Consider the following 13,543-nt stretch of genomic DNA (forward strand, 5'->3'; position numbering starts at 1 on the left):
TTGAATAGTGAAGCTTCTTTGAGTCCCCTTTTGACTCATTTGGTCTAATGCGCAAAAGCGAGGGACTTTCAAGTGAGCCTCCATGTTGATGGTAGTCGCAGCACTAATCTTGGGCCTTTGGGATATGGTTGTATCATCCGTGACTCTAATGGTCAATGGATTTGTGGTTTTGTTGGTGATATCGGCCAGAGTAGCAAACATCCTAAAAGGTTGAACTTATTGCTATTTTAGAAGGCTTGAAAATTAATCTAGCAGATGAATTATAAGAATGTTTTGTGTGTCTCAAATTCTCTGAACCCGATCAATCTCATTAAGCAGGATTAGCATCTTGAATTTGTGCTCTCAATCATAGAAGGGAATCATAGTGCTGACTTTTTGGCAAAGATGGGGCCTTCTGCAGGAACTTGGTTTAGGGAGGTTTTGACCCCTCCTTTAGGCATGCATAAGTTGATCCTAGCTGATGCCATGAATTTACCCTTCACAAGGGTGCATTTTTTCTACTCTTTTGCTTTATTTCTTGAATATTTTGATTTTAGGAATTTTGTGAACTTTCTTAATTTATCTAAAATCTATCTATATATCTATATATATTAAATAAATGAAGGTTTTGCTAGGTGGGCAGATGCCACATGGCATCACCATATTCATTCTCACTAAATTATAATTCATAATCATTAATTATTATTTGAATCTTATATTTTATAATTAAAATTTACTAATAATATAATTAAAACCAAAATATAATAGTTAAATACATTAAAAAGTTATAATATAAAAAATTATAAATTGTAAAATTACAACATATGCAACCACAAGATATTTAGAGTTGCTTGGCTCTAATAAGTTAAATAAAATATATTAATGTTGTCATGTTATATTATTTTTTTTTATAAAATTTTATTTATTTTTATTCTTTTTATTTTTTTCAAATAACAAAAATATTACTCTACTAAGAAATTTTTTGATTTTACATTTAAATTGGAATAATTTCTTGACAAAAAAAAATCAACTCATTAACTTCTTTTCTTATAAGTAAAACATAATATGAAATGTTCTTACATCACAATCTCAAAATTGTGATTCTTGACATCACCAATTACATTATTAAATTGTCCATAAATATCACTTCACGTCATATGATCAATCTTAGAGAAAATCATAAACTCCATATTGATTGGATTTTGACTTTTTTTTTTTTAGAAAATGCAAATTAATCAAATTATGCCCAGCCATGGGCTCCGAGTGGAAGGGTCCAATCTTCAGTGTAATCTGGACTGCTACCCACAATCCTTTTAGACTGTGACCGAATGCCATTAATTTTTGGGCCTGGGCTCCTTGGAAATTGGTAAGCGACAATTCGTCCTCCCGAGCTAGATGAGTCACCAGTCGAACCTCCCTTTGTTGAGAAGTTCCACTGCCCAACTGAAACTCGAGGCTTGGATGGGCCTTGGGCTCGAACCTTGGCCTTTGCAGACTGAGTTGGGGTCATATAGCTAGGTCTATTTGGGCTGGGAGGTATGTGACGGTGCCTATTAGAAACTGGGCTTAAATCAACAAAGTCTTGGTTCATGGGACTGACATTTCTAGTGTTGGTTGGGCCTGGAGTTGCAACCATGTCCATTTCTACGGTCTTCTCAGACATGTTATCAGTGGTAGTTGATGTTGTAGAAGCAAGAGTCATGTAAGAGGTCTCATGTGGCCCCATGTTCCTGACATTGTATGGTTGGGATGACATCCAACGCTCCAACCAGTTCCAACCCCATTGGGCTTTTTCATGCTCATAGTTTGTTCCTACATCATCATTACCATTCCAGTCTGGCTGCAAAAATTGCTTTTGTTGTTGCTGCAAACAAAAATGGTTCACAATAGAATGAACACAATGTTTACATGAGAACGTATTTTTATTTTACATTTTTATCTGCAAACACCCTCCCTCATGTTTGTTTTCTTTTTGAAGTATTCACTCTTATAACATTTAGGTAGAAGGTAGCTTTTTTCAAATATTGTATGTTACACAATGTATACTTATTAAGTTTTTATAAAACTAATGGATTTTTAGGTATAATGTCACAAGATGACATGTCTTACGAAAAGAGGGTTTCATATGTGAGAGTGATAGGAATTCATTTCAATCGATGGATTATAATAAATGGCTCAGCTTAAAACGTTATTAGAAAACCTCACGTGCCTCTCTCTTTTAGTAGTACTATGCAACATCAAATTTCTGGATTCCCAAACACTACATCTACGCTTCCTTCTGCTCCCGTGCCCACCACTGAATGCCACCAAATTATGCCTTCTCCACCCCCATCGTTTGATAAATCTGCTTCCTAAGTCCAAACTCTTAATTCCCAAACACTGCCGTTCCCGAGGCTGCTTTTTCTTTTCGCATCCACTTTATTTGAAATTATGTAAGCATACATTACATGTTGAGAATTTTATGCAATATGAATTGCATTATAACTTCGATTTAAAAAAAAATCAAACCTGTCCTTAGTTTTTACATTATGACTATCCTATTAAATTTGGCTCTGACATGTGAAAGTAATGAAAAATCCAGGGTCGTCGGCGGGTTGCAACCAAGCGGAGGGTGGGCCGAGTGCGGAGGAGAAGTAAGCCTCGAACGATAGTTTTTGGGAATTCATATTTATATACGTTTGGCCTCGAACAACAGTGTAAGAAACATACATTATCGGATTTGACACCTTTAAAGTAAGTAATTCACGTTAAAGGATAAAGTAAATAATTTTAATTATTAATGAAAAAATCAATGGCTGATATTATGTATGCGTACATAACAATAACAAATTATGAATGTTTTAAAATATCAATCATTAATTTTATAAATAAACGATTGAATGTACTTATTTAATCTTTATTCACTTTGGAGGATTTAAATCCTACATTATCGCATATTCTAATAAAATTTGAAAAGTAAAATAAAAAATATTAAAACTTATGTAAAGAAGATATAGATAAATTAAATTGCACGTACCGTTTTGAAAGAATATTAGACTAAGCTATTTTATCCACTATATTCCCATTTAATCATGACAAATTAACTAACCTGTTGATAGTTGAAAGCGTATGCAAGAGCTCTCTCTCTCTTCATTACAGCTTCATGTTTCCGCAAATCGTTTTCCTTAATTTTGTAGCTACTTTGACGCCTATTGTCCCAGTCATTAATGTCGTCTATTCTTCTCAGGGGGCTCATGGGCACGGGCACGGGTATGGGCTTGGGCTCTTCTTTCTTCTCTCTTTCCTGATCCGCGTGACTCAATTGGAATCGGCGAGCCCGTACTCGTGCCTGCACCCTCACCAGTGCTTGCATGCACCGCATCGTCATCTGCGCTTGCTTCCGCACATTGTGTCCCCTCACCAGTGCTTGCAGCCTCACTAATCCCTTCAATGCTCGTAGTGCACGTCGAGCCTACACAATTCATTCATAAATTAAGTTGTTATAGACAGATGAGCACATTAATTAATTCCCTCTCATGTTCAGGTCTTACCAGGTAGCCTCTATAGTATGATTGAATGAGTGTTGCTGCTCTTTCTTCCTTGGACTGCCGCCCGTAACTTCCTGCCAATCTTACAACTCTTGCAGCTGCTTGAGCAGCCACCACAGCAGCTTCTGCAGCTGCGGCAGTTGCTGCTGCAACGGCAATCGCATGGCTTCTATCTTCGTTGGTCACTGGCGTTGATGTCGTACTCATCTCTGCATTGCTCACATTATCTGGAGAACTCTCTGCAGGAAAATGCTCAAAGGACACCACCTCTGCCACTTCATGCTGTAATTTCTGTGTGTTGTCCTTCTGAAATTCAAAATCCACGTAAGTAATGAATCTTATTAGTTGGCTTACATAGATCACGCAATACCATTCTCATTCTACTAGGTTGAAAATCAATTTTTCAAGATACCATTCTCCCTATGTTCTTTTTTGTCTCCTCCCTCTCTTTTTATAATGTTAAAAATAATAGCAATCTCGTATTTTAACCCAAAATCTTAAGATTTAAATTTATGGGTTATTTTCTCACTTATATGATGTTTAATCTTTTTACTTCTATCGGACCTCATACTTGTAACTCAACACAATCTACTCCACTGATATTTAACTATCACCTTACATAATTGTACAATGTTTATTCTCATTCCTTTTTAAAATTAAGTTGTACATCCATATTATCTGTGGACATTTAAAGAAAAGAACAACATATTACAAAAGGACTGAAAAGATTTTCGTGATTAGCAATCACATGAGAAAATCACATAATGAAAAGTATTATTATTTTTATGATTGGGTTAAAATGTTTAAAAGTTCTAAGATTCACTTGGTTAAAAAAAATATAAGGATTGAAAGAAAAATGAAAAAAATTGAAATTCTTATATTAATATTTTAATAAAAACTAACAATTAAGCTGATAAAAATAAATATATTACTTTTATAGTTGTTTGTGATGATGAAGAGGATATAACTTAGGAAGCACACGATGTTCAAGATGAATCGTGATGGGTTAGGTGGTATGATAAATATGTGACACGTATACTAGCAAATATATGTTGACTTTGTAGGGGACCGTGGATACTTATAAATAATTACATGCTGTATCAGGTTGATGGTCCTGAAAGCTGAGAAATTGGCAGGCATCTCATCATTAATGTGGAGGAGCGCATAAAAGACAAAAACTACATTACTGCAAGCAACTAACTTGCTGTTCACTTACCTTATGGAGAGGGCTTTAGCCTTTAATGCGAAAGGCGGAAATTGATTGTGATCATGGCCTTCCTTATGCTGCAGATATATAGATATGTAATTTTTTTTTTCCTTTTGGGTTTCCATGACTTGTTCAAGAACTTTGATCAATGACATAATAAGCGACTGAAGTTGATTATGATTTACAAGTATATATATATATATATATATATATATATATATATATATATATATATATATATAACCCATTGCTGATTACCCCAAAGTAATACCACAGTCTTTACTCTCTAATGTTGATTGGAATGAATAAAAAGAAACAAACAAACAAACTTGGGAAAAGTAATTTTTTAATACAAAATCACAAATGCTACCTGTGCCCATATCCACTTTCCAAATAAAAGAAAAATAAGATCAATGGTGATTTTAGTCCGAAAAAATATTCCAAAAACAAATGCTCCTATCTTTATTATGAAATAAAATGAACAATTATTATAGCAGAGCACCCTGCAAATCATCTACTAAACATTAGAATAAGAAGTGGAGAGGATGACCTTCTTCTCAGGCTGGGGCGAATCTTTAGAAGATGACTTGAAAACTTTCTTCACAGATGAGAACCAGCTGCCTCCTTTCTTCCCCATCAATGACGAAAGGATCTGTTTCTCGTATAACCATTAATTTCATCCATGTCGAGACACAAAATAAATCTAAGAGTGTAACAAGTTGCGGAGCGAGACATGAAACTAACCTGGTGAAACAAGTGTTGCCGTTTTGCATCACTTCACATGTTGTGCCTGCAGGCATTTTCGACATTCACAGCAAGAAGTATTTGGTCATTTTGCGGATTGTGGTGCAGAATTTAGAGAGAGAAAGAATGTGCGTGAGATTAGTAACTGTGAGCTCGCGCAACCGTCGTTGGTATTTATCAAAATCACGGATGTGTTGGACTTGGACCCCGTAACATTAGCAAGCATAGCATGTACTATTATTATGCAGTTGGTGGCCACCTATAGACACTCGTGGCTCCTCTTATTATTTCGGCCCAATAAAAACATAACTGCTTTACTTTACCGGTAATCAATCTATCCTGTCTTTTCTTTTTAATGTAATATTCCATCTAAATATTATATTTGCAAGGATTCAGATTTAAGTGGAGAACGTAACAAAATTGAAAGAGAATAAATATTTTTTTTTTTTGAAGGAAGCAAGCTTAATACATTTTATTAATAATCAAAGAGTACTAAATACAAGAAAGCATGCTTATAAGAAATGGGACAAGCATGAGATATGGCAGCCCTTATTAGAGTATGAGCTACTGTATTAACTTGTCGCCTAATAAACTTGACACTAAAGTTGTTGTAAATATTTAAAACTATAAAAGTTGATATACATAACACAACTAATTTAAATAATATTTAAAAGTATAAATTTAAAATATGTTTAAAACTGTAAATAAAATTTACATTATTGATTTAAAGAAATGTAAATATAATATGAAAAATTAAACAAACTCAAATTATCAAGTATCAATATCATTCTATAAGTGTATAAAAAAAAGTATCACTCTTTAAGGAAAAATAGTATTAATATGTTTAATTACATTCGTGAAAACAGTTTCTAATTTAACATACGTCGATGGATTAACGAAATTTAGTATTTAGTTTAATTTTGATTACTTTTAAATTCAAATATATATATATATATATATATATATATATATATATATATTACTTGATAATTTGACTATAGTAAAATCTAGGCTAAACTCTAATTTTGATCTCCCTTTAATTAATCAATAATATTGGTGTCATTTTTTTTTATTTTGGTCCAATTGAACTCGATCTAGACTATCATATTAACTTAAGTTATCATAAAAAAAAATTAATTAATTAAAATATAAAATATTAAAAAAATAACATGAAAAATTAAGAAGTAGAACAAAATTATAAATATTCTAAAATTTGGAGGCCAAATTAAAAAAATAAGAAGATCAAAATTACTAATCAAGAATTAAGGAGGAAAAAATTGAAATTTAGCCTAAAATCTATCTAAACATTTAAATAATTTAATAATAATGAATACATAAATTTTACACTAACAATTAATTGAAACTTGAATTTTTGACACATTAGTGCTTCGTGCAAGAATTTTAAAATCAAAACTCTCAGGCGGGAATTTTTAAATGATTTTTTCATATGCTTAGCATAAAATAATAACAATTAAACGTGTAATCAGTTTTCTTCTTATATATATATATATATATATATATATATATATATATATATATATATATATATATATATATATATATATAATGTTTGATAATAGGAAATGTATAAATTATTGATCGACTATTGAAATTAATAAAACAATTTACTTCTTATTCCTGGCTTTTCACATTATAAATAAATTGATAGGAAAAGTCTTTTTTAAAAGGAAGAACAGAAAATTCTTAAAACCGTAATTTACAATGTTTATTATTTATATACAATTAATTATAAAATTAAAATGTTTTTGTTCAACATAAAATAGTCGTGTATGGAATCTATGCACAATTTAAATTAAGAAGAATTATCGCATTAAAGAAATTTGTTTCAATTTGTCTCTGTACAACTCTTAAAAAAAAAAAATTGGATCTCACTCACCTTATTCAGGATTGAGCAGAGATGAGATGAACTACGTACTAAGAATGATAATTTTTTTCCTGTCCAACTTATGAGACAAATTTGTATCACAATATTTTGAAATTACAGTATCATTCAATAACGTGTAATGCAAGGCTTTTTGGAAGTCGTCAATGCTAAACGATTTCTCAATAATAATTAAAAAAGCTGAAATCGCGATTGCACAGACGATTTCTATCATTAACATAAAAAAACTGAAATCCTAATTCAAAACATGATTTTATCTTTTTTAAATAAATAAAATAAAATAAAAAGCAAAGCAAACTCGTATTTAAAAACACGGCTTTTTTTCCGTGAAGTTATGTTTTAAAACATAATTTACTCATTTTCACTTTCGTAATTAATAAAAAATTATCTATTTTGGTAAATTTTTAAAAGAATACCCTGATTTATTTGATACAAAAGTCTGTAATGTGATGAATTTATGTTTTGTTTATTTATATATGGGATTAGTCCCCATATACTGTGAACTTCATTTTTTACTTGAGAAGTGGGACATAGGGTTGTATGGTTCACATGAATATATGCGTGTGTGGCGTGTGTAATAAACATTTAATTTTTAAGCTAAAAGTCATTGCTGTTAGGAGAAAAAGAGAGGTGCTATCATTGTTTAATGTTAGGTTAAGTTTAGGCTTGAAGATTACTGAAAAGTAGTGGTTAAACAATTCTTATCATTGTGTAGCAATTAAGGACGGGATATTGAAATGGTTCTTTTAGCAACGACTGAATAATGAGATAATGTGTCAGAGTTTGCCAGTTTGCTTCGTCCATTATGTATTTCGTTTGCAACAAAATTAAAAGGAAAAGGATTAGAGCAGAATACAATAATCCTCTAGAAGTTTGTCTTAGTTTTTTTTAAAAATAAAAAAACATATGATTATATCGTTTCATATATAATATGAGAAATATTACAAGAAGGGATATAATTAAAATCATAAGAACTAGCATAAAATATTGAAGTTCTTGATAAGTTGTGTGCTACAATATTGACTTGTCTTTTTACAAAACTCACCTTAAAGTTTAATTATGATATTGGATAACGTTTCTCTACACCTACAAATAATTACATGGATGTGGTAGAGCCTTTATCATTTGCAGTCAAAGTGTCAACAACTATTTTGCAATCGAGCTCAAGGAATACATTTGTTATGCTAAGTCGCTGGATCCATTTTATGGCTTGCTGGAGACCCCAAGCCTACCTTTGTTTTAGGATTTCCAATTGTAGTTAGAGTCCTAGCCAGCTTAGAGGAAGTTGTCGTTGTTGTCCCAACACCAATTGAATTGTTGTGAATTGTTGTTCTTGTAACACCCTTAAAAATAGCATTTCAAAATACCTATTGATTTACTTAACGAAAAGATAGTTTTCAGTATTAAGGTTAACTCAAAAGACTAAAATAAAAAAGAAAATGGAAATTTTTTACGAAAATAAAAAAGAAAATGGAAATTTTTTACGAAAATAAAAGCTTTCTAATCCAATTTCGTAAAACATCACTTGATTTTTAAAACGTGCATAATAAAACGTAGTAATCACTTAACGTGTCAAAAAAATTGAGTCAACGAGTAAAATATAAACATAAATAAACCATACATGCTCAAATAATAAATAATGATAAACAGGTGAACCTTCATGGTCATCAAATATAGATAAATGAGTGTCAAGTGCCAAAAAGAGTAGCAAAACATGTAGGTCTCGTGCTCGGTGAAACCAGTGAGTAACATATACAACCCCCAAATAAGTAATGTAAAGTAGTAATGAGTACAAAGGGTCTAAGCCTAGGTCTACCCATCCCAAAATACATATAAGGGCAAAAACCTCAAACTCAGAGTAGTCACCTATATCCAAGCCCAAAGTCAGTCATAACCACAAAAAGAGTATGTATAGTCAAATGTAAAGAGGCCTCCTAACAAGAATCCTCAGATGAATCCTGCGAAGAATCCTCCTCCATAAACTTCGGCTTCGTGACGGGATCCTCCTCATCCATAGATGGATCCTCCTCATAAGACGTATCCTCCTCCAAATCCTCTCCCTCATCCTCTGACACAAGATCCACCAATCCCACCTCGAGTGGTACCCAAGACTCAGGCAACAGTGATCGGGGAGACATCAAAGTAGAGAAACTGGCCTCGATGTCATTAGATGAAGAGTCAAATCTAGCAAAGGACATCGCATAGTCAACAAGTGGTGAATGTGACTCAGAAAGAATGACAACCTCTGGCACAAGCGTGATGAAGCAATGGTAAGACAACATAGGTTGGGTCCACCAAACATAGAAGTCAACTTTGTGGACATTATTAGAAATTACACTTTCAACATTGGTTATTTAGGGCATTCTACATCGGTTCTAAAACTGATGTTGAAAGTGCCGATGTTGAATGTATCATTGTTAACATCGGTTTTGAAAAATCGATGTTAACATAAATACGATAACATCGGTTTTCTAAATACCCGATGTTATACACAATGAACTACAACAAAAAAAAGTGTATGCATGACGAATGTTGACATCGATTTTGTAGTAAAACCGATGTTAATGTTATATATTGACATCAGTTTTCTATAAGAACCGATGTTAATGTAATATATTAACATCGGTTTCAGTAGAAAACCGATGTCAACATTGATGATGCATACACTTATTTGTTGTAGTTCTTTGTATATAACATTGGTTATCTATAAATAACCGATGTTAATATCCAAACGTTAACATCGGTTATTTATAGATAACCGATGTTAATATGTAAACGTTGACATCGATTTTCTAGTATAACCGATGTTAATATACAAACGTTAACATCGGTTATGTATAAATAACCGATGTTAATATGTAAACATTGACATCGGTTTTCTAGTATAACCGATGTTAAGGTGCATGTTGACATCGGTTTTTGTAAATAACCGATGTTGTTTACTATATTAACATCGGTTTTTGTTAATAACCGATATTGTTTGCAAGTTTTTTTTATATAAACTTTCTGTTTTTATAATAAACCCAAATTTGTACTTGTAAAATGCAATTTCAAACCCAATTCACAGCAAATAAACATTTTATTCTGCTTTGAAGCAGTTTTAATCATAATAAACATCGAATAATTGATTTATCATAAACAACAATCAACAAATAAATTCAACGTTCAAATTACATAGGAAATGTCAAAAATGTTAAACCAAAGTAAATTAAGCTAAACTGAATGTCCCTAAATCCTAGGTCTGATCTCTAACTCGGAGATAATACTATGTCCACTGGATACATAATGAAATTTGGATATTAATTAAACAACTAGTTTACAGACACATAAGAAATATATATAAGTGGAAGTTTTATGTAAATGACGTACCTTGACGACAATCCACCTTGCAGGAGCCTTTGATTTAGGCTGTGGAGCCTTTGACGACAATCAAGACCTTTTAAAGCAATGTTCCATGCAAGTAACAATTAAAAAGTGGTGTTGTTGAGGTATTTCAATGCAAATGTATTGAAAAGAACACTAACCTGTTAATAATCCCCCTAAGGTAGTTGTCTGGCCTATTATGCAATTAACAAAATCAGACAACTAGGTGTTCCTTGGGCAGGATGACCACCATCTACCAGTGTTCGCTGCATTGGAGATGAATATGGGTTAGTATATTAGTAAACATTAATTAAATTCAGTTATTTTGTGTGACTTACCCATTTAGGTAGGCTCCAAGATAGACATCGCGTTTTAAACTCTGCATCCAAGTCTTTATGTAACTTTCAGACTCAAACTGCAATTGCCCAGACCTCTGAATGGACTGTGGCTCGAGGAATCCATAGATATCAAAATTTCCCGCTCGCATACTTGTTTCAGTGAGATGCCTGTTTATGTTAAGTCAAAGTTAAATATTTATAAATTGGAAGTAATAACTTAGGTAATTAAAAGTAATATAAAATGACTTACAGAATCGACAACTGTAACACTGATATGCTGAGACATTGACCACCGTGTGCGATTTTGGAGAGGTCTTCGTGCTTTATGTAGAGTGGAAAATTTGGATTAAAGACCCCGAACACGGTGGCATCCCATGTAACCTGGTAAGGCCTCAAGAAAAGCTCTGGGATGGTCAATGTCATCAGATAAAGCGGATCATCGACCTCTGGATCGAGCTTTGGAGGTGGTTTTGCCGGAGACACAACTACTTGTTCATGAAACAAAGTTAAATGGCCTAATTTGAGGCACGCTGAATGAATTAATTTAAAAAGAATTAACATATAGTAAGAGTAAAGTACCTGTTGTGATAAAGACTTGACCAGATGTGTCGGCCAAGCAAGGAGGGTGTGAAGTGCCTGCCCCACTAAGGAAACCTCATCAGTGGGTACAGGAACTGGAGCATCTGCATCTGTAACCTCCTCCACACTCACCTTTACTTGGCCAGGCAACAAAGGAGTGTTATGAACAACAGTGGATCCTCATAAACTCTCCCCAGGGCAACCAGGCGGGCAGGATCTGCTTTGATGTACAAGCCGCACCTATCAGAGTCACCCGTCTCAAGATTGTTTCCTGAGGGATCAACACAACTCCCCTTTGTGCTTACTTGAGGACCAGAGGGACCAACCAGAGGCTCAGGAGGCAGTGCAAGTCCTTGAGATTGCATCTGGGATTGAATCTAGGACTGCATCTGGCTGAAGGATGCCATGAGCTGTCGCGTCACTTTTTCTATGATGGACTCCTTTAGCTGGTCCCTAATTTGCTGGGTCAGCTGCTGCAATTCTTCAGGAGGCAGGGAGGAAGAGTTGCGGGACGTCCATGGAGCCGATCCAAAGTATTGCTTGATGGTGACACCGGCTCCAGCAGCACGGACACGTCCAGGGTGCTCTGGACGTCCAATAGCAGCGATGAGAACATCCTAACGTCCATGGGGGACAAAGGATCCCTGTGTCGCCTGCTCCTCAAAGGAATCCAGCACAGAAAACACACAGTGGTACATGAAATTCACAAAATATTGAAATATAATTGTAATGGTTAGTTGAAAATGACTTACGATCTTCTGAGCGATTTCCTTTGCGGCCTCAGTCGTCATCTCCCCTATTTTCTTCGTGTGGGCCATTTTCCACTTCACGTGGCGTCTGACCGGGGATGGAGGGTCGATGATGCCATCAACGCTTCCTGATTGTGCAGCTACCTCCAGCTTCTTCTTCGTCTTCTCAGCCAGGAGCTTCTGCTCCAAATAGTCATAACCCCCACGAGACAAAACGTGGGGGGCAGTGTTCTGCTTCTAGATGGCCTGTGCCTTTTTGCGCACATCCTGCAAAAATTAAACAATAATCTTTGAAATTGCTAGAATGAAGTATAACAACTTAATGTTTTTTGAAAAACAACTTAAATGGCAAGGAACATACCTCCCAAGAAGGGTCTCTGTGAGTCTGGCAAAACTAGGCCCATTTTTCCATGCTAATGCCGTATTTCTCACAAACAGTGTCCTCCACACCATCCTGATCAGCTGCAAGGGCCCATTTCCTCGTGAGGTCTGATTTAAACTGCCTCCATCTCTCGCCCACGGTCTGAAGTAACTTCCTTTTTGTCCTATTGTCAGAAGCCTTTGGGATATCAAATTCCGCCTGACAACATCAAATAGGGTTTATTTGTTACAATAATGTATTTTTTGGCTATTAATTAAACAAAATCAAATTAGAAAAGAAAAATACCTGAATATCCTCCCAAATCAGGTCCTTCTGAGCAATAGGGACTTCCTTCTAGTTCTCGTAGGTGACGTGTACCTTATCACACGCCACAATCCCCAAATATGTTCTTAATTTCTTCTTGTGGGGACCGTCGGCCTTGCCGGTAGCAGGATCAACATGGACTACTGGTCTCTCAACACCAGGTGGTCTAGTAGACAACGATCGTAGACGTGAGGCTTTGCGTGTCCGCTTTATGGCAGACAGCGAAGCCAATGCGTCCAAAAGAGCAGGAGGAGGAGGAGGAAGGGAGGCAGGTGGAGAAGCCATGATCCTTTATACAATAACATACAGCAACATACAAAATGTAAATTTTGATTATAGACAATTATCAACATCAAGAGTTCTTTATGTAAGTAATCTGGAATAGTGGGGTTCGGGGGTGGTCATGCTTTATTATTGTAGGTGTGTGTGTGTGTCTCTCTGTATGTGTGTGTCTCTTTGTCTCTGTGTG

The 13,543-nt window shown here is 34.5% G+C and overlaps 1 protein-coding gene and 1 long non-coding RNA gene across 2 annotated transcripts; one reads left to right on the forward strand and one right to left on the reverse strand.

Annotated features, from left to right (window-relative positions):
• Positions 1-1,005: 1,005 nt before the first annotated feature.
• LOC114385428 (protein IQ-DOMAIN 1-like) lies at positions 1,006-5,695 on the reverse strand. Its single transcript, XM_028345506.1, has 5 exons — positions 5,458-5,695; positions 5,264-5,365; positions 3,510-3,812; positions 3,068-3,430; positions 1,006-1,843 (listed from the first exon to the last, which is right to left on the reverse strand). Exons 2-5 carry the CDS (start codon positions 5,348-5,350, stop codon positions 1,220-1,222), a joined length of 1,377 nt encoding a protein of 458 aa, XP_028201307.1. The 5' UTR covers positions 5,351-5,365; positions 5,458-5,695; the 3' UTR covers positions 1,006-1,219.
• Positions 3,703-4,882, forward strand: LOC114385429. The gene is made up of 2 exons (XR_003660870.1): positions 3,703-3,830; positions 4,611-4,882. It is a non-coding gene; the product is annotated as an uncharacterized LOC114385429 (long non-coding RNA).
• Positions 5,696-13,543: the final 7,848 nt, after the last annotated feature.

This window comes from Glycine soja, chromosome 14 (assembly GCF_004193775.1).
Source record: "Glycine soja cultivar W05 chromosome 14, ASM419377v2, whole genome shotgun sequence".
Taxonomy (NCBI): Eukaryota; Viridiplantae; Streptophyta; class Magnoliopsida; order Fabales; family Fabaceae; genus Glycine; species Glycine soja.

Bases quoted from the DNA above. Each gene is read 5' to 3' on its own strand.
- LOC114385428 (XM_028345506.1), bottom strand. From the start codon at position 5,350: ATGGGGAAGAAAGGAGGCAGCTGGTTCTCATCTGTGAAGAAAGTTTTC. The intron at 3,813-5,263 runs GTCATCCTCTCC...TTTGAATTTCAG, and splicing joins CGCCCCAGCCTGAGAAGAAG to AAGGACAACACACAGAAATT. The intron at 1,844-3,067 runs GTTAGTTAATTT...TTTTGTTTGCAG, and splicing joins ACGCTTTCAACTATCAACAG to CAACAACAAAAGCAATTTTT.